The sequence below is a fragment of the Atractosteus spatula genome, chromosome 1, assembly GCF_055471065.1.
Source record: "Atractosteus spatula isolate fAtrSpa1 chromosome 1, fAtrSpa1.hap1, whole genome shotgun sequence".
Classification (NCBI taxonomy): Eukaryota; Metazoa; Chordata; class Actinopteri; order Semionotiformes; family Lepisosteidae; genus Atractosteus; species Atractosteus spatula.
In genome coordinates, this window is record NC_142706.1 from 45,147,286 (window position 1) to 45,172,045 (window position 24,760).

At 38.3% G+C, this 24,760-nt stretch overlaps 1 protein-coding gene across 5 annotated transcripts in view; it reads right to left on the reverse strand.

Moving 5' to 3' along the window:
* The window catches only part of ctbp1 (C-terminal binding protein 1), a 215,328-nt gene that overhangs the window by 18,230 nt on the left and 172,338 nt on the right, over positions 1-24,760 (reverse strand). For all 5 annotated transcript variants that reach the window (XM_088932228.1, XM_088932471.1, XM_088932379.1 and 2 more), the window contains 3 exons: positions 18,941-19,095; positions 9,512-9,656; positions 2,485-2,691 (listed from right to left, as the gene is read on the reverse strand). In XM_088932228.1, the coding sequence (XP_088788354.1) occupies positions 2,485-2,691; positions 9,512-9,656; positions 18,941-19,095 (507 nt within the window). The remainder of the gene's footprint in view (positions 1-2,484; positions 2,692-9,511; positions 9,657-18,940; positions 19,096-24,760) is intronic.

The following is a 24,760-nucleotide window of genomic DNA, read 5'->3' on the forward strand; positions in this document are numbered from 1 at the left end:
TCACTGAAGTGCTCTTGTGTTCTTGCGTATGTGTGTCTTTTGATGGACTGGCATCTGGTCTAGGTAGTAGTCCTTGCACCATAGGTGTCACCAGAATAGGCTCCAGATTGCGGCAACTCTTACCAGGAACCACAGGCATTTTGATAACAGATGGATGGGACAAAGGTGATTAGAATCAAGACAGTTATATACCACATTTGCTATTATTCATTGCCCGCATTTGTATAGTGCTCTTCCCAAGTGATTCCCAGTAGGAGCCATGAAGGAAACAGAAGAGCTGACAGCGAGAATAGGTGGGTGGTTTTATTTATTATAAATATAATTTATTTGATATAAACGATATCACGTTTTTATTTGCTAGCAAGACTGGGTTAGGAGGTGGATGGAGACAGTGGCAATTAATGAGGGGAAAAACAGCAGGAACAGGAGCAGAAATACAAGAGACCAAAGTAGCAAAATTCATACTGAAGTTGAAGATAAAATTAACAACCCAAGGGAACAAAAATGACCAACAATTTTTTTTTACAAAGATTGCCAACAAGACACAGGGTCCTCTGAGTGATGAAAGCTTTCTTCAAATGGGACACATTTACATTTTACCTTCCAGTAGGTAGAAATGAATTTGCTGCAGAGATGCAAGAACAGAATACCTGTATTTGCGCATTTGTTGGGATCATTCCCACTTTAAACACTTTAAAGTCATTTACAAAAGGTAACAATACTCTGCTTCTCCTATCTGCTACGGTGGTTTGATTAGACTGGATCTTAGAACGCAAATGGTAGAAAAGGGATATCTGGTGGAATAGAGCAGAAAGCTGCTTTTAGAACTCCAAGTGACTGAAGGGTATAAATACTTCATAAGTACATTACAACCAGGTCTTTCCCTCACCAAAAGGGCATGGATTCTTAGTATATACTCCTTTGGAAACAAAGATGATCATGACAATACTCCACTTAGAAACACATTTCCTAGAAAACTAGCAGGTTTGTTTCATCTGGCAAGGTCGTTTTTGCCCCCATTAAGGGTGTTAGGCGCATGTTTATTGTATTCATTATGAGGGGACTCACTTAATCCAGCACTGAAGCAGAGCACCCTCCTGGGAGATGTGCTGCAGCCACTACAAGCCAGCAGCCCTAATACACAGCAAACCACACGGAGAAGTGAGAAACTACTTCAGCAATTTAAGTAAGGGGGAAATGCAGGAAATCTAGATTGTGCAAGCCCAGAAGATTAATTTAAATGTTACAAATGGTGCCATGGCATCTTTAGTTAAGCCCTTGTTTCAGCATCTTAACTGAATGTCTTTGTTTCCTACATCAGTGGTGCCTGTCACCACAGTGGGGAATTGGTCTGGAAATGTTGCTTCACTTACAGATCATGACTGCTGATCTTCATAGGGATTTTTAATGTACTATAAGAAATGTTTTTTTTTATAGGGCAGTTAGTTTTCCTTTTGTGTTGTGAGAAACAGACATATTATTGCAGCAAAATGTGTCATTTTCAGAATGTAAAAGGTTTACCAACGAGGGCTGTTGGCACAGAAAACCAAAGAAAGGCTCTAAGAAACCAGTCCCACAGGTTGATATCTGCTTGTAAATAGAACATGACTGTGTGTCACTACAGATTTAAAGCCATGGAATCTCACACATACCTACAAACACTGCTCGTGAGACTGTAGGTATTCTTGTATCTTTTAAAGCCCCGACTGACAACTATTGTCAAGTATGAGCTCCTTTGATGCTACTTCAAAAATAATAAAGTTTTAAGATTAAAGGCATTTGTGTCGGTACAATACGTGTGGTGAAAACTGCAATTATTACACAGTAGGCATCTTCTGTTCGGTTTTTGTATTATAATTTGGTATTGTGCCCCAAGCTTACATTCTCAGTATAGCCTGAGGCCCTGAATGATTTTCTCAATTTCACTTCACATCACTGTCACTTGTGCTGCTCAGTACACTAAACATTCCAGAGATACTTTTTCACTGTTGTTACAGGTGTGCTCATCATTAATCTCATAGAGCCTGGTGATATGGAACCAAATTGGATTCTGGTCTCTTTATAGCCCTGATGCTGTGCATGTCTGGGCTTGGATATTACTTGAAAAACAGGTGCTCCAATTGGCTCAGTAATGGAATTGATGTTAGCAGGTGTTTCTCTTTACTGAAAATAAAATACTGAAAAGTCTCCGTTCCTCACGGCATGATCCTAAAAACACTCACAATTGCAAGACCTCCACAAAAGCAAAAAAGGGTGTTGACCCTGGTGCCACATCAACATCAGATTAAGGTTTTGGAAATCTGCCCAAACCAAACTCCAGATTCCAGTTTCTTGTAATGTAATTATCCCAGATCCTCACGTCCTAATGTTTTATTTCACCTTACGACCTACAAGCAAGTCAATCCTACAATCTCTTGTTCACGCATGCCTATCCCTCTCTATTACTTTGCGACTGATTCTCAGAGTAGCTGTTGTCGTACTGACCAAGGCCAATGATCCCCAGGGTCTCTCCCCGGATGCGGGCGGCTCCCGACGACACCTCCCGTATCTGCTCCACGCTCTGGACCCGCGTGCCCTCCCGCAGTGCCTGGTGCAGCCAGGTGGTCCGTCTGTACAGGTTGAGGATTTGGCACATGGTGGAGTCGGCCGTCTCCTCCACTGAGGCGGCGGGCATGTTGCACACTGCGATCCCTGCAAGGGCAGAGCACAAGGCACAACCTCGTTCAGCGTGACAGAGGGTTTGGGACAAGCACGTTGTGCAGAGGTGTCACTGGATGGGACCCTCTTCTAGTGAAATTAACATTATTGATTCTGCTTCTCTGTGTTTTTTTCCCCAAAAAATGAATATATTTGTTAGAATTTAAAAGAAATTCAACCACCCCTCGATTTTCAAATACCTCTTTCTGAATTTTTGCTATAATGAAGCATGCAATTTCATACCTGTTTCTCACAGTTCTGAAGAGATTTTCTGTACAAAGAAGACATGTCCTTAGTAGCCTAATTGAAGAAGCCACCCTCCTATCTTGTTTATTGTTAACTACTGAACTAAGGTAAAGGGTAATTATCATAAATAACAGTGTTCTTACTTGACAATTCAGTGCTCTGTTAGGGTAAAAATAATATTGAGAGAATATTTCTTGATTGGCCGGAGCAAATTGAAAGGTTTAACATGTAAAGGAAATTTTATTTTCAGCTCACTAATTTTCACCTTTGACCAGTTTCCAGGGAATGAATTATGTTCATAAATTAAGGTATTATAATTTTATATTCAGTGTTTTTGTTGCTTTCAGTATTGTGAAATAAGATGGGTTTTTCGGTTATGTCTGAATGTCTTTTTCAAGTCACACCCTCCACTGTAAAATAAGTAAGGCAAGGGACAAAGTTTCCTTTAAAATTGTAATGGAAAAGGAATAAAGTCGATGTTAACTGAATAACCATTTTATGGTGTTTTTCCACTGTGTATATTTGATCTGTTTAACAGGAGTATTTACCGATCAAAACCAAAAACCAGAAGCCTTGCTACTGTATACTGCTTATAGAAAAATCATCACATCGTATCACATTACATCTTCAACACAGAACAGTATTCTTAGTATATTGCTTCTGTCTTGAATAGAGATCAAGCACTTTGGTCAGGAACATATGGGCTTAGCCATATCCACTTTCAAACTTACTGTTTGCCATACCTAGTGGCTTAAGTGGTTTAAGTGCTCACCCAAGCATAGGTTAAGCATGAAACAATTTCACTGTTAAGTGTCTGTATCTATTATATGTAAGTAGTTAAAGAAATAATTAGGCTTTGGAGAGTAAATAATGAGTATGGTCACACTTTTAATCTATTTTTCATTATAGTTGATTGAGATGTCTGTGCACCTAAAACAAATTATTAAATCTTTTTTAGCATAAAGAACAACTTTCTGTTTGTGTATAACATGGGGTTTTTTGATCCTATGATCTGTTTGAAACAATTAACAACCTAACATAATTGTGTTGCTAATGGAGGACACTAACAATTTTAATCTCTCCTGGAGTTCTGACCTAAACTGAACTGACTTACCTCCTATCATCAGTGGCCTTTTCACACTCTCCCTTTTACCTTGCTCTCTGCTCACCCTGTATTTCTTCATCTCTCACTATTAAAATCTATATCTGTCAAAAGGATAGGATAACATTTTATAATAATAACAATAAGAAGAGTGGGCAAAAGGTTTATGCATGTGCATTAATGTACATGTTGTGTTCATGGAGCCCAAAATATACGCCCATGATTTACTCTGAGAATGTGGTGTGTATGTATATTTCCATGAAAGGTCTTTGTATTGCTGCTCTCCTGCCTAGGAGGTGAGAGAACACTGTGGTTGTTGCAGTTAATTAAGCATTAGCGAAATAACTTACATACTTCCAGGAACCCAGGAAATACTAATAAGGAAGCTTTTACCTTGACTGATACAAAATGTACATTTTCCACAGTTTTAAATTAAAGGACACATTTGTTTTTAGATGAGGATATTAGTTTTTTCTGGAATTCCAAACCAATGTATGAATCCTAATGGTTGAAAACCATAATTTATTATTATTATACAATATTCTTCATAATAATATGAGCCAATGATGTTATACCAGTACTTTTTAAGTTGGATTTTAAACACTTTTGTCTAAACGCCTGCCAGACTGATAGTGACAGAGAGTCCCTGCACCTCCACACCACCTCATAGAGAAAACAAAAACCTTTCAATTAATTAAAAAATAAGGCATTAACACACTACGATAATAATGGATTAGGAACAAAAAACATTATATAACAGAATGAATTACAGACTGGATAATGTGTTTTGTTTACAACATTCTATGAAATTTGCTTACAAACATTATCGTGTAAAAACAGTAGAACTGCATGGAGGAGAAACATGTGTGTCTGTAATAATTAAGTAACACCCTTAAGTATTCCTTTAAATAAAATCCTGCCCTTTGGAAGTGCAAAGCAAACCACTGAAACCAAATAGAGGCCTCCAATGGTTTCTGGTTTTCCCGGGGTGTGAAAGGAGATAACACATGGAAGACAATCAGCAGTAATTAAGAAATTTATGATTACTGTATAGAAGCAACCCTTCCAGGAAGTGTATTTTGCTATCACGGGTTGTGAGACAAGTGGTTCAGAAGATAACTGTAAATTCAAAGGCAACAGATAAAGATCTCCAACGCAAATAGACATCTTCTGGACACAAAGAATTGAAAACTATTTTGTATGCAAATGAGGAGACTTGAAATTGCCACACTACGTCTCAAAGACAAAAGGAGCCTTCTATTATTGTTAAACAAAATGAAAATTGAGCGTTCTGAACGTGCATATCAGCATCACATTCAGCATAAAAAAGCTGTTAATCATGTTGAAAATCATGGGGGAGTCTATCACATTTCAGGGCTGGTTTGCTGCATATATAGATCTAGGAATGCTTGTTAAGTCGGGGCGAATTGCAATGTGTACCAGGACATTTGGGCTAAGCATCTGGTTCCCTCTCTCAAGCACAATTCAGAATTGATAATCCAACATGACAATGACCCAAAGCATACAGCCAAATCAACAGAGACGTTGGCAACTGTAAACAAAATAAATGTTTTGGACTGGCCATTTTTTCAAATCTAAATCCAATTGAACTGAACTGTTAAGACTCAAGAAAGAAGGTTGTACATTAAAAGCAAAACATCTGAAGGGACTAGCAATTCTGCCTGGAGGAATGGTGAAAATTTCCCCTCAGAAGTGCTAAAACACTTTGTCATATTACAGGTTTTACAAAATACTAACTCAAGAGAGTGGATAAACATTAATTTAGTGTTCTCTGTACTTACATTACGACAAATATGACTTTGCTCTGTGAAGTACTATTAAGGTTACAGTATAACTTTTAGATTGTTTTAAGCAAGATATGTCATCCAATTCATAAATCTTTCTGTTACAGGATATTTTGTGTTTCTATTTAATCAAGTGTATGAATACTTTTGTAGGACTCCGTATATTGAATGTATGTATACTGTGCATAAAAGAAAGTGGTAATTTCTGCTCGTATATTTTACAACATAAAGTATACAGAAGTAGCTGTAAAATGTTATTGGTGGTGTTGTGGGAAATTCTTAATCAGAGGAGCAGGACACAGTCTTCTGCGGATTCAGTTTTATTGAGCCTCAATAAGTGCAGCAACGCGCGCTGGGTCTGCCCTGCAGAACAGACCCACTGCAAGGGCTTCCCAGCTCTTATATACAGTCAGAAGAAAGTTTGTTTCACAATCTGAGTGCTTGTCCTGTTTTTTGATACGTAATTACTTCTTGTCCTGCCCTAGGTTCTGTCCTTTGATATGCAGCAGACATTGATCTGCTTTATCCTGTTTGTGGGTGTTGGTCCTGCCTTTTGTTATGTACCTTTAAGTCGCTGCAGCTGCTGAAGCAAGTCAGCTTTATTGCATTTTAGCAAAACTTTTGTTAAAGGCTAAATTAACAGACCCCAGCAACACCTTCCACAATGTGGTTAAGTGGTAATATTGCAATGCTGGAGATGCGAGATATTTACATGTTCCACTTCAGTGTCATTTTAATATATTGATTATGCATGACTGACTGTCACCGAGTGTGGCACTTGATTGATTCTTGCATGAGCACTAAACCACCTCATTAATGAAGGAATTGATTGGGTACAGGTGATGATGTGTTTTCACCTGTTGAATGTCAAGCCTGGAGAAAATCAATAAAGAAAAAGAGAGGAACCAATATGCCCTGCTTATTAAGAGAGCTCCATCTTTGTCCACACAGTTTGTTTGTAGGTGGGCAATGTCAGTGTACTGACTTGCCATCTGTGGTGTTCATAGGCCAGCCCGGCTTATGAATCTAACCTGGCATAAAATTACAGTCCATCAGTGACGGGTCACAATCCAGGATATCACAAGTCTTGACATATCTCTAAGATATCAGATCATCATCCAAGTGTAACGGTCTGGGCAAGAGTATCTAGTCACCTTAGAACTCCACTACTGGTGACTGATAACAACCTAACTGCATGGCACTGGGACCTCATTTGAAACCTCACTGTGGGCTCATCAGACCATATTCCAGCAGGACAACACATTGTACCAGCAGTTGTTTTTTTTTAGCTGGGGTGATGTGCTGTATCGTGGTTAAGTCAAGTTGGCCAGGGATCATTGGACAAGTATTTTCAAGTCTTGCCACAGATTTTCTATCAGTTTCAACTCAGGACTTTGAAAGGGCCACCCAAGGACATTCATTTTCTCCTAGTTAGTTTTGCCCTTGTGCTTTGGGTCACTATCTTGCTGAAAGATGAAATTTCATCTTGGTTCCAGGTTTTTAGCAGACTGAAGCAGATTTTCCTCTAAGAGGTGCCTGTACTTTGCTCCATCCATTTTCCCTTCAATTTTGACAGGCTTCCAAGTCCCTGTAATATACAGTAATACTGCCACAATCATGCTTGCCAATAGGGATGGTGTTATCTGGTTGATGTGTTGGGTTTGAACCAGACTTAACACTTTGCATTAAGATCCAATAGTTCCTATTTTTTCCTTCTGAACACAAAACCTTTTGCCACATGTTTGAAGTAAGACGGAAATGCTCTACTGCAATCTTGATGGGTTGGGTCTGCCACTCTGCCACACAGCTGAGCTTTGTGCAGTGACTGGGATATTGCCGACACAGAGACATTTTCTCCCCTATCCACCATTGAAGTCTGTATGTCTGCCGGACTTACAGTAGCGTTTTTAACCCATTTCCTACTTGGCTGCTCAACTTGGCAGGACAGCCTAATCTAGGCAATGTTTAGGTGGTATGTGGCACAGACAATCATATTTAACCTCAAATTTGAAATCATGTTTCAAATGAATCAGGTCATTCAACTTTGAGACTTGTCAAAGTAGATGTGTGCTCCTGAACTAGTGTAGGTTTGTCATAGCAAAGCAGGTAAATATTTATACAAGCTGCATATTTTAGTTTTTACCTTCTTTGCTGTTTCTTGAAATGTAACTTTCACACATAAAGTGTTCGATTTGAGCTCTACACGTTTTGATTTTGATATTCTCTTAAAAAATGTGCATACATCATTTACAATTCAACAAAATGGGAGATCATTAAGGGGGTGAATACTAAATGTATAAAATATTTACAATCACACTTCTGCACATTTCAATTCGCCCTTAAAATCAATAACTGTTGTTTATTAAATATGTGGGGTGTACACTGTAGTTTTTGAATTTGTAAATGAACAATACATGCTAACAAATTACATTTTACCCTTTTGTCCCTCAGGTTACATGACCGAGTTTCAGCATATTCTTTTACGTATATGTCTTGGTAGATGCATTTTACTTTAAAATAAGCTGTTAAAGAGGCAGACATTAATGGCAGGTTAGTACTGGTGATTCAGCATTACTCAGCATCCAGTCTGGGATTTTATTTTTGTCTGATTTGTAAGCTCTTGGTTGGCTGGCTGTCTGCGCCATCAATAGGAGCTGAGCACAGAGGCATGCTGGGGTAAAGTTGGGGACAAACATGTAACAGCCTTACTGAAAACGGCTGGAGTGAGAACAGTGAGGGAGCTGGGTTTGAAGAGGCTCCCACATGATAGCAGGCTGCTACTCCTGATAAGATAACTACCGCTTAGACCAGTGGGGATACATTACAAAGGATAAATAAAATGTAAAAATATCCTCCTTAAGCAAAACAAATTAATGGGAAGGAAATCTCCAGAATATACAATTTTCTTGGGATATGCTTTCAATTTTCCATATGTGGACCAGCAGGTGGAGGTGGATAGAAATGGCATTTGCAGTTTGTAGGTTGTGAAATGAAAGCCTTGAGGAGAGAACAGTAACTTAAAAGATAGTTCCAATTCAGCTGTGTCGGCATATGTAGACTGCAAAAGGAACAAGTAAAGGTTTATTCCATGCTGAAAAGAAAAGAAATACCTGAAGAAAGCTCCACAGCTGAAACGTTGCATCTCTTTTCTTTTCAGTATGGAATAAACCTTCACTTGTTCCTTTGCAACCTAAATTATATGCATTCCTACTCACTCTGGTGGTTAAGCAAAATCTAGATAGGTTATATGCTGCACCGCCACCAGCCTGATAATGTGTCCAAGACTTTTGGCTTGCAAAAAAAAAAAGGGGCTGGAAAATTAATGGAAAAGCCCAGTGATGGTCCCCAGTAAATCCAGAATGGGTTCAGCCGATTTGGTAGCATGACGTTTCTTCAAGAAGCACACCCAGTATTCTATGATGCCATTTCACACCGTAGTGCTGATCCTGTTTTCATGGGATGCCTTTACAAGATAATACAAGGCCTCTGAAACCATAGCAATTATGTAGTATATCATTTAGCATCCATTAATAGCCAGTTTGGACAGACACAATTAAACATTAAACCTCTTAAAAAAGGTGAGTAAACAGTGCAGAGAAATCTCTGAACCAAAACCATTAGATCTGAAGCGAGGTTATGTTTCAAAGTTCTTTCAGCTTACCTAGGTCTCCAGCAGACTTGATGTCGATGTTATCGAACCCGCTGCCAATTCGGACTATTATTCTAAGTGCTTTGAATTTTTCCAAGTCTTCCCGTGTTAATGTGATGGTGTGATACATTAAAGCCCCCACCGCTTCATTCAGTACCTGGCAAAAAGAAATATAAATATATATTATCCCAACATCAAGGTGCCCTACTTGTCAAACAGAGAAGCCATCAACCCTAGATTCACTTTTCTTTCAGATTATATTTGATTAGATTAGAGACCTAATATGCAGCTAGTTCGTAAAGGGATTTAATAAGGCCTTTTTGCTCTGGACACATACAGAGCAACTAAGCAATCCAAGTGCTCTGGCCTTGAAATGTGGCCAAAGCCCATCTTGGAGACTCCTGGCAAGTGTATCCACTGGGGATGGGTAGTGTGCAAGCAGGGGCTAAACTCTGCAGAGACCCATTCATGTGAAGAAAACACAGCCCCCACTTCCCAGGGATATACTGTAGGTACAGACCAATCTGGTGTGCTGAGCAGCTGACCGTCAGTATGATAACCATGGCAAGACAAGTGCTCTGGCACTGGCTCTGAAGGTAGCTGTTGTCAATGGCCGTGAAGGGCTGTTGTGCTATTTCCCAGCATTCCTGGTCAGTCTTCTGTGCTCAGAATCACTAGTCCACACGTTGCAAGCTGTTGGGCTTGTGGCAAGAACCAGTATGAGAAAGCAGGATGTGACAGGATTTCATGAGCCTGCCCCAATTAAATGTAGTCCTATGTGAGCTTATGTCATCATTCTTCTGCAGGGGACCTGTCAAAGTGACAAATCACTTGATAATCAAGTTACATAATGTACTTTTCCCATTCAAATAAAATATGAGACAGTGTCGTTTTTCTCAATGTCTCTGTAAAGAATATCTTCACAGTACTGTAGTAGCACGTTAATTCAGATACTGAAATACACCCTTTTGTCAGTGCTAGATACAGATCTGTGGAACAACCCCACAAATGCATTAGCTCTGTTAACAGGTACTTCAATCAAATTTGCTGAAAATATGTAATGTACTGTAGCAAATCCAGTTGTAATTAGTTTTCACTGCATCTATAATAGAATCTGTTAAAAATGTAGCACACGTTTTCTACTGTCCTGTGTTTTTGAGATCATATACCCTCCTAGGCACAGAATCTCAAATAGCACAATGGTTGAATACTGGGCAGTAAGATGTCAAAACTGCAATATGATTAGGAAAAATGGCAGGTTCAGCACAGCCTTGAATTAAGTCTCAAAGATAGATTTGTTTTGCAGCTCTCTAAATTGGTTATATTTACATTGACAGTCAATTTTAATGCTTCTAAATATATAGTTAGCCAGAAACAGGTTGTATTTAGTTTCTGATGGGTGTCTGGTAAAAGGACAGAATAATGTATATTGTATACAATAAAATGCAACTGCAGTCAGTGTTCATTTCTTCACTAAAGCAAATACATGAAAATAAGAACTAAAATCTAAAAACAGAAACTGATGTTCATCTAGGGGTGGGAATCTCTAGGCACCTCACGATTTGATTCAATTTCAAATCAGGGTGCCACAATGTGATTATAAATCGATTCTCGATGCATCTTGTTTTTGTTTCTATACATGATGATTTTTTTTTCTTACTGTGTGATTGGAGTACACGAGACACGAGCTGCCATTCTTCGGTGATGTAGTGCACGGTAATAGTGATATAGGAATCTGTTGCAATGGACGTCCACGCGTCACAGGTTATTGCCACCCTATTTGCCTTCTTCAATGATTCCAAAACTTGAGTTTTGGTGTAGTTGTAGAGCGTTGGTATTGCCGTTTCACTAAAGTGATGCCGAGACGGTATGTTGTACCTCGGCTCCACTGTTTGCAACATTAAGCGAAAGCCTGGGTTTTCAACAACGGCGTAGATGGCACAAATCTTTTGCTAGAAAATTTGCTATAGACCTGGTGATGCGCTTCGCCCTTTCCGAACTATGTGGAAGCTTTGACACTTGCTCGAGGGTTCTCTGTTCGGCAGCAGCAAGACCAGGCCGTTTTTCCTCCAACTCCGGATGGAAACGTGAAATGTGATCTTGCATGTTTGTTGTATTCCTGAAATATTTTATCTTGGTAGGACACAGCGTGCACACTGCATGGCTCTTATCCAGTTCATTTTCACCTTTTACTTCATAACATCCAAAATGTGCCCATACGGTGGCTTTCCAAGCGGAGGGTACAGGCCGGAGTTTATCCATCTTCACAAAGCGGGTAGCTTAGCTCAGTTCAAATGTAAGCATGGTGCACCTGTTAACCCATACGTCACCACGCAATTAGTTCCGTCTTAAGCCCAAAAAACGAAACCATTATTATTTGCTCTCTGTGTCCCTTACTTTACGTTGGATTGTTTTTATCTGAAATGCTTAGTACTGTGCATATTTAAAACAAAACTTACAAGATCGATTATGGAGTTTTGTGAATCGATGCAGAATCGTACAAGAGAGAATCACTATGCATCTAAGAATTGATTTTATTTCCCACCCCTGTGTTCATCCTTGGTACAGTGCTTGCAATAGAATCAGAAGAGCAGTGTTCTTAGATATTATCTTCAAAATATACAGTAGATTTATGTACTGTATTTGTACCGCACGTTAGAATACTTGTGTAAATTATGTCATGTATCATCTTGCATTGTTGCATAAATTTCCAATATTCTTCAAGATTACCTGCTACCCAACTAGGTCTTCCTAAAGTCAGATATTTAACGTCAAAAGTACACCAACCTAACCCCTACTATAACCATAAGCCTCTGGTATGAGGTAGTACAACAGGTAGATAGGCTGACACTGTGCACTGTGAAACCATCCTCTTCTGTTCCTGTTTGAACCTGGAAAGCAAAGAGTAAGTTGTTGGGCTTCTTTTTTTTTTGTTAGGACAGACACGGCTCTAACTGATAGGGCACACTTGCGGGTGTCAGCTTGACAGAAGCAGTCATTAGCATTTAGTGTGCCTATGACAGTCTGGCCCTCGCCATTCAATTAAGGGCAGATGGCCAGATTTCTAAGAACTGCCCTGTTCTACTTATCGTTGGCACCTCTTTACAGATCGGATGGGTGGATTGGCACCTTTTCATGTCTTTAAATGGACACGTATACCTCACTGATCACTTGACTGACATTCTACAAGCCTTCCAACATGTCAGTATGCATGCTTATTGGTCTAGAATACTTGTGCTTCCCTGACCAGCTGCCACCACCCAAAATAGCACCAATTGAATACCTTTCAGCCAAAATTTGAGATGTCAGTAGCAGATTTATGGGGCTTCATACATTTAATGAATAAGGCAGCACCACAGTGCTGCTAATGAGTGTCATACACTACTACTAATTCCTAAGATTCATTACCATTGTGTTTTACCCCCTGAAAAGACACTATTTATCAACTGCTAATGTTTTTTCATTTTTTGACAGGACTGACAATAATGATCACCAATTACAGTCATGCATAATTTACAGTATTAACATAGGTTCTCCAACCTCAAAAACATTTAACTACAGGGCTCCATAAGCGTTCTGTAACCTCTCACAAACCCTTTTCAATATTCCACTTGGTAACAAGAGATTTGCAACCTTAGTGTTACCAGTTACATTCACAAGCTATTCAGAACTTGGGCAAACATTAGTTCTGAAAGAACACTAATGGGCACTTTCTAGAGTTCAACACTTTCCCGTCAACTTCTTTTAAGGGCACTCAAGAGCCGAGTGAAATGAATAAAGTGTCACAGTGAGAAGAGGACAAAGTTCTGATGTGTATGAACCATATTGGGAAAAGGTATTAAGAGGCATGTCTGGAGGACAGTCACACTAGTAATATAATATTACCCTCGTTATAAATAATAATACTCTGAGAGTAACTAAAGTCCATTACTTTTATTCAAGTGTACAAATGCATGTAATTGTTTAAATAACCATGGTCCTTTTGCCCTCACTCTTATAAAGTATTAATAGTTCCTGATTTAATTTTTCAATGCCCGCAGAGGTTAGAGCTAATGAGAGGAAAAGACAGCTGATTCACACTGAATAGCAGTGGTATAATTGGTACAGCCTGAGAAATGAAATATTCTAGTATGAAACACAAAAATATTCCAGTAGGTCTGATCTTTCTAAAATGGTACTTCTAGAAACTCAAAAGCAAATACACAAAACATAATGTACATGTAACAACAAATGGTATTCAAAGATTTTCCTGATTATTCTTTTACTGTTATCTTTCTTAACTTGGACGACAAAAAACCTTTGCTGTGTGGAAAAAAATGGATATTATTTCTTGTATATATTAGAACAAAAATGTAGTTAGATCTTCATGAAAGTCTTAAAAAAGATAATCATATCTATCCTGATATCCTGATTAAATGACAACAAAACAAGAAGACAAAAACTAGATTTATATTATTTAATTAACAAACTAATGTGATGAAAAAGCAGTGCCAAACCATGAAACTCTCACAACCATGCTACTCCACAACCATGTTTGATGGTTGGGATGAGGGTCTTCCTTTGGAAGGCAGTGTTTCTCATTTGGATAGACATTTGATTCATCTGTCAAGAGGATATTCTTCCAGTAGTGCTTTATGATGATTTGAGATGGGCAGCAATGTTCTTTTTTAGAGAGAAATGGTTTCTTCCTGGCTATCCTTCAACGAAAACCATTCTTTCAGTTTTTTTCTAGTAGTTAAGCCATGAACACTGGCATTAGCCACAGCGTGAGAGGCCTGCAGATCCTTAGATATTATCCTGGGGTTCTTCGTGATTTTCTGGATGTTTTTCCGAGTTGCTCTTGGGGAGTTTGTAGCAGGATAACTAGTCCTGGGTACAGTCACCATGGTGACAGACATTTTCTGCCAGACAGTGGATAGATGGAGACTTGGATGTTTACAAATGGTTTTGTAACCTTCTCCACACCAATGAGTATCAACCACTCATTTTCTGAGGTCCTTTGAAATCTCTGTTGGTCATGGCATGATACTTTTTAACTAACTTGTATGGTGAAAGCCAAACTCACAAAGTTTCTAACCCTTATATACAGCAGGGCCAGGATGCCCAAGCTCAGTTCTTGTTTACTTGTTAGCCAATTACTTCACCATTGGATTTTAAGTACCCCTTTAATTGTGCTAAGTAAACTGTGGGTTCTGTTTTTATTTCTCATACACTGATTGTTAATTACTCATTTTCTCTAACTAATTACACCATTTGGGCTCCTAGAATTTTGAATTAGTAGATATATGTAAACTCTTGATATTTAAGAAATGACCAGTTAACAGGTATCACGGTAAGAAATTAATCAACTTTTTCTTGGAACTGTAGAAAAAGCTGATCCTTGTATGCCACAACCGAGGTTTTCAAGGAGAGCTCATCATTTTACTTTGATCAAATAAGGTGTCATACAACAAGGCTACACAGCAAGGAAAATGTTCCCTAAACACCTGCACACTCCAACATCCATGCTGAAACCAAAGCCAGGCCTAGAAACTACAAAAAAGGCCTTGTTCTTCTCAGATATTGGCATATTGTGAAAAAGTGTCAGTTTCATAACACATTGCATTATAGTGTTTCCAGGGAATGTCAATACTTAGTAATAAAAGCAAATCAGTGTTAATCCATGTAAAGTGTAGGCTATGACAGATTTGGGCCACAATAATTATGTCTATCTTTGGTCTCTTGTTCCGTAAGACTCACATTTACCAATTTCTGCTTTTATTTTGATTACCTTCCTTTGAAGAGTTTTTCAACCAGCACTGTCTGTTAATTAAATTTAAAAGACAACTATTAATTATGCAACAAGCTCAATCTTTTTTCACTTCAGAGCTTCAATGAGCCTTCAACTAAGCTGAAAAAAGTTCTCCATCTGCTTTCCTGATCAAAGTATGCACTTTTCCGTGGTTTAGCTTGGACTTTTTCCAGGGTAATACAATAAGAAACCGTAAAAATATAAATTCAGCAACTTGGACAGCATTAATGACATTTTTTCTCAACACTTTTAAAGACTTGTAGAATGGACGATGCTGTAATTTAGAGGAGTGATCCAAGAGGCTGTTGAAACTGTGAAGATAAACTGGGAGAGAGGGAAACATACAGCGCACTGAACGTTTAATAATAAATTATCTTTAAAAACTGATCCCTTTCAAGAAAAACAGATGGTTTTATAAAGTAAAAAAAAGTTTTTTTTAATTATAATGCCTCATATGGAATAGCTAATTGTGCATTTCCATTTGCAGCATCAAACTTTACAATCATGTACAGGAGATAGTGAGGAAGCGTTACCAGATTCCTCTGACCCTTGGAGCCACTCATTTTGTAATGTGCCAAAGGCCACACGGCCTCATGATTTAATTAACAAAATAATGTGACAGCAAAGCAAAGCTCCAAACCACGAAAATCCTAGGACCATGATACTCCACGACCATCTTTAATGGTTGGGATGAGTAGAGGGGTTCAGTGCAATTGGAAGGGGAGGTGCGTCCCTCAACCTCAGCTGGGCGTGCCTGTAAACAACAGGAGGCCGCAGGGGTTGCTGTTTTGCTGAGACCAGAGAGGCCCTGACTGACTAATCCCACGCAGCCCTTGATAGTGCTCAGCCAGTTCCTGGGGAACCACGGACACACTTACAGTAGCTAGTGACATGACCCATCCTTGAACCTGTGATCGCAGAGCCCAATCTGGGCTTAAAAAATAGACTTTTAATACTTTTAATAGCTCTAATTTGGAAAAAAACAATCATTTCATACAGTATATTAGTACTGGTTAAAGGGAGTTTTGTACTTGTGTATTTTTTCTCATTGGAATAGGTTATTTATTTTTTATTCTCTTAAGCATTAATGGATATTTCATTGCATGTTATGACGGGTAACTTAAAACCACATTTGTCACCAAAAAAAAGGCTGGGCCTTCCCTGTGGTAACCTTTATTCACCATGTCAGCCGACTGGCTTTGAACACGGAAGAATATTTCAATGAATCTTAGAAACAAGGTAGAAAACATGAAGTAACAAATCAAAACAACACATTTTTATGTAGCACCATGAATAACAGAGCTGTCTCCTTTCAATTTAAATGTGAAATCATGTCACTGAAAGAATACGCCAGATTTCTATAAATAATGCAAAAGCAACACACTGCAAGTACGGTGTATCACAGAATTGTGTTATAATTTTATTTGCATTTCAGCATATGTTTCTGTTTGGAAGTGACATTACACGCTTCATTTCACAAAAAAGTAATTTTCTTTCTGAGATGCAAAACAACTTATGTTTAATTCATTTGCAGAGAAAAGCCCTGTGTACCCCCGTCTTCAGTATATCTTGTATTGTATTTCCTGAAGAGGCCAGCACCTGAGTTTTGAAAGGGTGCACAAAGGCACACCCTTCAGTATGTAGTTAAAATATAAAAGTCCAAGTTAAGAGCCAACAGTTAAATGTTAAAAGAGGAGCTTCATATAAACCTAAGAGAGGCTCCAAACAAGAGGAGGACATTCGGTCCATCTAGCCCATTTGGTAGTTAGTAGCTAATTGGCCTGAGGATCTCTCCTTTCTTGGTAGAAATGCAAGACAACATTTTGGGGTAAAGAAATGTCTTTTGTTCTCAGATTTAAATGCACTTTCATACAGTTCCCTATTCATGCTTCACTCTGCTCCGGTTAGTGTTTCACTGTTGATTCTGAAGACATCCACAAGGATGCCTTTGGCGATTTTAAGTACTAGAATCAGGATACACACTAACTGATCCACTTCTGCTACTTCGTTTATTTGGCTGAGACGTTTATCAATACACAGACGTGCATGTCATTGAAGCAAACTGAGTGAAATACCTTGCTCAAATCAGCACCATCAGTGCTCCAGCAACATCTGAACTTTCCAATACCAACGTTCAGAGCCCTAACCACAACTCGACACCGATTCATTATAAAAAAGCTTCCCTTTAAACCTCTTGCAGGCAGCCATCTCTTAATAAGAACCCTCCCAAGGGTTTGGCTCCAAGTTCTGAGTTTATTTTTTTTAAAAGGATTTTCAACCAACCATGAGTTTCCCTTTCATTGTATTTTCTGATTCTGTATCATAGGACTATAGCAGTAACTTAAGATTCACGCTGGAAAGCTGGGTTACTGTCGTCCGGAGCATATCCTTATCTTGAAAGAATATAATTACACATCTTTGTTTGCCATGCAGGATGCAAGATTCTTCAATAATCTTAAAGAAACATGGTAGAGACTTAATCTGGCCTATAATTTAAACCTGTACCACTTCCGGGTACTGTAGAATTCATTACAGCAATGTTGCACAAATTACAGAGCCAAGACAGATGACTCCATAAAGGTCACAGAAGTCACAGAAAGGTTTATTTCAGTCATCAGTAATCCCAGAAATCTCACTTTCAGAGTTTTAAAAGAGTTCGCTCACTGCTTCCAGGCAATCAGATTTTAAAGTGCATGAGCAGGAATATTTAAAGCATCACACCTCTCTACCAGGATACACAGGGGAAAAAAATAATTTCCGGAATGAATATATCAATAATTTAAAAGGGTCACTGAAAGTGTTTTGCGTAATTGAAGTTTCTAAAATGTTATTTTTTACTTCCATTAGCCATAAACAGAACATGAGACAATTTCCTATATATCTCTAAGCAAAAAATATATTTTTTTGGAACCTTGATATTAGTAACTGTTTTTACCCACATTTTTTAATGGCCAGTTTTGACCATATTCCAACAGTTTTTACCTCCAATTCGGCTACACTAAATGTATTTTCTTCTATAGATGCTTTGGATACTTCACCCATTTTTTCAAAAGCCCCTGTCTTACAGTAAAACATTTTTTAATTAAATTTAGTTTCCTTTGCCTTTCTTTTAGAATAATTTGATCTCTACGAACTGTACCACAGCACACTTTGCGATCAGTTCCATCATCACACTTGGATGTTTCACTTGTACATTGACTTCTATCAGTTTCTCTGAAAGTCATCGAGACTTTTCCATCTCTTTTTGATTTAACTAATAAGACATGTCACATTACATACAGTATTCTCCTGGTTGTTTTAAGAATGAGATAAAAACAAAAGCAATGTATTTAATCAAGGTGGCACGGATGTGCCATCTTTTTTTACAAATAAAATTTTATTTTGTAACACAGCAGGTCAAGTTTTATATTAATCATCCCCTCGTTTTTTAAAGCCTTAGTACAGCTTTATAGTAACTAACGTCTTTATCTTGTGCAGTACGTGAGAGTAATGGATCTCCATAAGCATCAGCAACACATAATTACTGCCTCCTCAGACTATAAACTTCAAACACAAATGTGGCTGAAACTGTTGCTTGTACATGTAAACATACTGCAGGCCCATATTGGGAGGAATCTGGCTCTCCTGGGTAAGACTTACTAGTCCCCTACCTTTTCATGTATCTCCTGTGTGGACTGTGCATCGCAGAAGGCCACGGTGGCCACGTCTTTGAGGATGGGCATCTCCACTGTGCAGTCCCGGCCATCCAGCAAGGCCACCAGCGGACGCGGGTGCATGGGCCCGTTCATGATGGGAGGTCGAATGCCTGGAGATTGGAGGAGAAACGCAAGTAAGTCGCGAGGACAAAGACGGGGGTTCTCCGTCGAGATCTGGCACTGGAGCAAACCAGCCCATTGGTCATGCATTATACAACAACGGCATTCTGATCCATCAGCATCAATATTGACTCCATACAGAGCGCTTTTCAGGCACTAAGTCACAACACAAGGCAGTGAGCCATTTACCAGAGTGCAAAGAAGAAAAACAGCACATTCAAGTTGACAAGAGAGAGCAATGCAATACAGTCAAGTAATCAGTAAGCTGATTAAGGAGAAGGAACAATGTCTGACTGACACAATTTACAATAACATTGACGAGAGGGCATTACAACAATGTTTAACCCTTTCCTGGGAAGTAGTGGCCTTCTTCCTCATTTGTTTCAATCAGAAACAAATTATTGGAATCTAAGGAACGGCAGATAAAGACTTAGTAGTTTATTGTGCAAAGACCGTACAGTTCAAGGAGGCTTGCAAATTTACCGGTTGAAAACAATCTAAGTGAGGCTATAAAACAAAAACTCATAAAAGCTCCTTAAGCCACTAATGAAGATGTATTTTATCAAGTTTTTAAAAAACAAAAACTACTACAATAGCACTACAAACTGAGCTTTAATATCAACACACCAAATGCTTATATTCCCAAATTCATTACACTTAATTGTGATGATAAAGACTTCCAATTTTCACAACCACCAGTGGGGGATTTGTTAATTATTTCACACATATAGTAGGCTTCTGTATGAGCTGTTTTATAATGCTTATTTGTTTTAATTTATACTATGTCACTACAACAATCAAATGAGACAGACTTTGTCCTGTGTTTACTTTAAGCTACAATACAAATTCTATTCAGAGAAATATAGAGAAACACATTACACTAATAATTTCACCACGTTGACTTTTATTATTATTTATTTGGCTGATGCTTATATCCAAAGCATGGATACACACCCAAAGAGTACTTACATTTAATTGAAACAATCTGAGTAAGGTTCCTTGCTTGAGGGCATAGCAGTAGTGCCCCACCAAGTTCAAACCCACAACTTTCCAGTTAAAAGTCTAGTTTAATCTAGAATTTAGAATTTAGTCTAGCCTAATCTTGACTATTTTTTATTTTTGTGGTGTGCTGTCCACTCAAAAGCAGACAAGCAAAACTATTGTATGATGGTGTTATTCAAAACGAATGGGCCAGAAAATGCATTATTTCACATAAAAATATGGGTGCTTTATACTGGAAACACAATACTCACCAAATGTTGTTTGTACTAAAACAAAATGGTCCAAATCATTTAAACACATACACATTCTGTCAACCTCTTAAAAACCCTGCAACACATGACAAATTAACCCCTTATCTTTCTTTTACACTTTAAAACCAATATTCAAAGGCTGAAAGATGGAAAATTGCTGTTAGCCGAAGAATTTTTCAAATTTTGTCATTTGTCTTGCTTTTCAAACCATTGGTGATGGGGTTGGTGAAAATAATAACTGTCTGAGTTCCAGTAGCTGGAGGATTTGTTCAGCTGCTCGCAGTTAGTGCTCTGAGCAGTATGCTACCAGCAGATCCTTTTGTTTACAGCCAGCCTATAAGAGGGTTATTAAACAGTGAAAAGGTGAAATCCAGAGAGACCTGACAGCAAACAGACATTGATTAAGCCTGTCTGTGCACAGGGATAGCAATAGGTAGCAATATATTCCTCAGTCCACAAAAAAATGTTGCTTGCTGTTCAAGAAAAAGAAAATTAAATTAAGAAATCACATCTACATTTGCAGACTGCAACTTGTCAAAGGAAGCAAATGCAATGGCATCTTATTTACACTATTATACATTTAAAAAAAACCCTGGCCCTCTAACTGGCATAAAGATACCATTATTGTTTTCCCCTATTAATTCTGTTCACAAGTGAGTGTCACCCCCACACCCTGCAATGCCTACCAGATAAAAACAAATTTTAGGATTAAAATGGATAGTTTTTAACAGCAAAGTACTAAGATCCCTAATGAATATCCTGACAGATACTGACTGATATCACCCGGGCCTTTTAAAAACATCATAGGTCCAAAGGTTAATGCTCAAAACCAATGATATAAAGGGCCCATTTATCCTGAAGAGGGTGTCAATTGTGCCGGTTACTGTACATTATAATGCAAAACCATCTGTTTCTGCTTCCAAATGAAATTTCTACATTTATGTCAGTATTATCAGCACATTTGTCTTCTAAATAGGCCCAATCATATAACATTTATCAATTTTTCATAACATTAAAAAGATCAAATTCATTTACTCTTTGTCACCATTTTCACCATTAACAACTCCTCCGTGCATCTATATTTTCCTACACCTTTAAGCAGGCCAGTTGTAAATGACACTGCTAATTTTGACATTTGCTAATTTTTGCATCACTTATGTCGATCGGGAATTACTGCCATGCAATCACCACGTATTCTTACTACAGAACAGCACGGGGATGAAGGAGGAACCCTAAAATGTTGATTCATTCATCCCAGTGAAGTATTCCACCATATATTTAGCAAAGAGCTAAATTTTTAGAACCACAAATCTGCCTTTATTTACAAAGGCTATGCACCTAATTACAAAAACAAAAGTCTCCTTTAGACAGCCTAAAAACAAACACAAGAAAAAAAAACAGTTACAGTATACTGAGTATGTGTTTACTGTGTTGACTTTTACAACAGAACCTGTGGTTTGTGCTCATAAGCACTGGTCTCATCTTGTATTGCAACAGAGTGCCCAATGGCTCTAAAATCAATCTCAAGTGTATACTGTAGGTATGAAATACTACTGAGGGATTAACTGGAGACTGCTGGGCTTCACCTTTCTTTGGTCACTTAGACATTTATTTTCTCACTAGGAGATGTTCTGCAAAACACCTTCAGAGGGCAAAGCATATGGATAAAAAACAGGAGTCCCCTTGGCTTTTACACCTGCCAATGGCCCCTCTTAGTAGGACTTATTTGACCCAACACCTGGTTAAGCACAGTAGTGCCTTGTGGCTCCAAGGTTCAGTGTTGAGCTGCTACATGTGGCTGTCACAAAGGCCACTTATGGTATCTGAGTGTACATTCCAATGCAGTACAACCTCTGAATGTCTAATAGCATGATACCAACAAAGAGCAGTAATACAGCTCTTTGCAGAAAAGACAGCAAAGAGCATAAAACAATGACAGTGCATTCAGAGCTATATAAAACATAACAATGCATGTTTTAGCATCTTTGTGAATTCTCTTAGTTTGGATTTGGAAAGTGTTGCAAAATTCCTTTTGGCATAAAATTCTGAGCATTTCACACACACATTAGCCTGTGCTACACGGATCCACAGATGGCCCCAATCCAGTTCACAGCACTGCAGACTCCTGCCTGCGTCTTTGGTGTGGTGTGTGATTGTGAGCAGCAGGCACTGCTGACTTGTGTTCAACAGGTCAACGTTGAACACGGTAGTACGGACGTTTGCAATAAAAACTGAACACTGCAAGGTACTTAGGAGATAAGAATGGTGAGAAAGTTCACAGTCAATATGTTTAGTGATGCTTACAAATTAAAGATTAGAAGACAGGTGTGTTTCAGTGCCTTTTATTCGTTATGTTAATGACCTTGCTAGAGCCTACCCACTGTACACTCTTCACCTCCAATGCACTGAATCGATAAAATCATTAGCTTTCTAATTTTGTAATTAATTACCAAACTACCTCAAAAAGCATGGCCTTGCTTTTAATGAAACAGACTAGAAGCACCAAAGTCAAACAGCTATCACCAGCTTGGCCCACTATCAGAGCTCCTCTGTTTGATCACTACACAGGAGAAGGAGAAAGGTGGCTCCTATGTATTTTTTTTTTTGCTAAAACAACACAACGTGGGTTTCAAGTAAAACATTTCCAAAGTTAAAACTGAAGAGTACTTTCTCCACTTTCACATAGCATCTTAAGATGCCTATCTTAGAGCGTTTAAAATCCTCTCTCAAAAATTTTAAACATTTGTTTTTCGACCCCCAAGACATTTCTGCTTGAATCAGCTGTACGTGCAGGTTAAGAGTGTTCTAACTTGAGAATGTTACAGTAGGTTGGGGAAGTTGTCCTGTATAAAAATGAAAAAGGTGAAATGATAAAGTTTTGAAGGCACATTTTTATAGTGTTTCAGTAGCAGTACAACAGGTATTTAAAAAGAGGAATTCCTCAGCAGAGTCACTATTAAGACTCAACAACTCAAAATCATTTTCAGCTCAATAGCTTGTCAAAGCCCAAAGAACCTTTAAATGAAGTTGTAACTTGGGGAGATGTGGAGAGACTGGAGATTCTTACTGACCTTGAATTATCATTCCGAGTTTATAGGCTACAGAGATTAAGAAAGAATTACATGAAATCAAGCATTCCATATTTGAGGTGAAAAAGTAACCTGATAATCACAATATTAAAAAAAAAACCCTAAATAAACAGGAGCACAAATATTAAGCAGCATGTCCCCAGATAACGTTATGACACTTGTAATATAAGGACAATTTAACTGTTCCAGATCTGGCATTTCTGCTTATGGGCTGTGTTGTGCACCTAACATTTTGCTTTTATTGTAGATGATCTTGATTTTAATGAAGCTTTAAGGAATGAAAAATGCTGTAGTGGATCCTCACTGGAACAGCCTTTCTGTAAATAAAAGAGTTGGCTTTGGAAGTTTCATAACTATAAAGCTTAATTTCCTAAAGCTTACGGTAAGAACAGTGGCTTCCTAATGCCAGAGAGAATCTCTGAGGAGACAAGCCTGGTGTAAACAGAAGATTATCCCCCTAAGAGGGAGGAATTTATTTATCATCAGCCAGGCAACACATGAATATACATGCAAAAGATAAAAAATACAAATTTACAATATAATTATACTATACAGTTACAGAATATGCTTTAAAGATGAGCGTAAAGGAATGTGCTCCACTTAATATTGTCTTTGTCTTCTATAGTGTTTTTGAGGTCATTAAAATGTTACTGATGATTTCTGAAAAGGAGTATTATCCAACCCACTCTACAGACGTGCTACTTTCCAGTTGGAACACCTTGGTAATGGAATACTAAAGAAGGTGTTAATCTCAAGGGCTCTGATCCCTGTTAAAGGAAATTTGGATTTGAATTCAAATGAGAATATTCTTTGCATAGTGATGTGCCCCAGTATCACAGAAATACAGTGCTGTATAAATCAAGAAGACACCCCTCCCCCACTCATGTGTCAATCAAGCAGCCCACAGACTGTATTCTGCCATAAGCTCCACCTTATTAACATGGGATATTTAGTCTGGTAATGTAGAGACCAGAGACTACCAACACTTCATCAAGAGAAGGTCTCCAATTCCAGCTGTTAAATACAGAAGTCTATATCCTGTTGTTTAACTTAACTTAAAGCAGCTTCTCTATGCATGAATGGGGAACATTTTCATAATGAGTGCATAGATAGTATGGCTTGTAGTACACCAGAGATACCTGTTATCCTTGCTGTCACTGGATAAAAAAAAAAATTGCATGTCACGTCAGTAGTTTAAATCTATTCAACTTTACTGCGTTTTGCAGTTACACCGCAGGCATCAGTTTTACATCAAGAAATAACCTGTGACTGGCTGATGTGCTGCTACCAGCTCTGTCCATTTCAGTACTGTT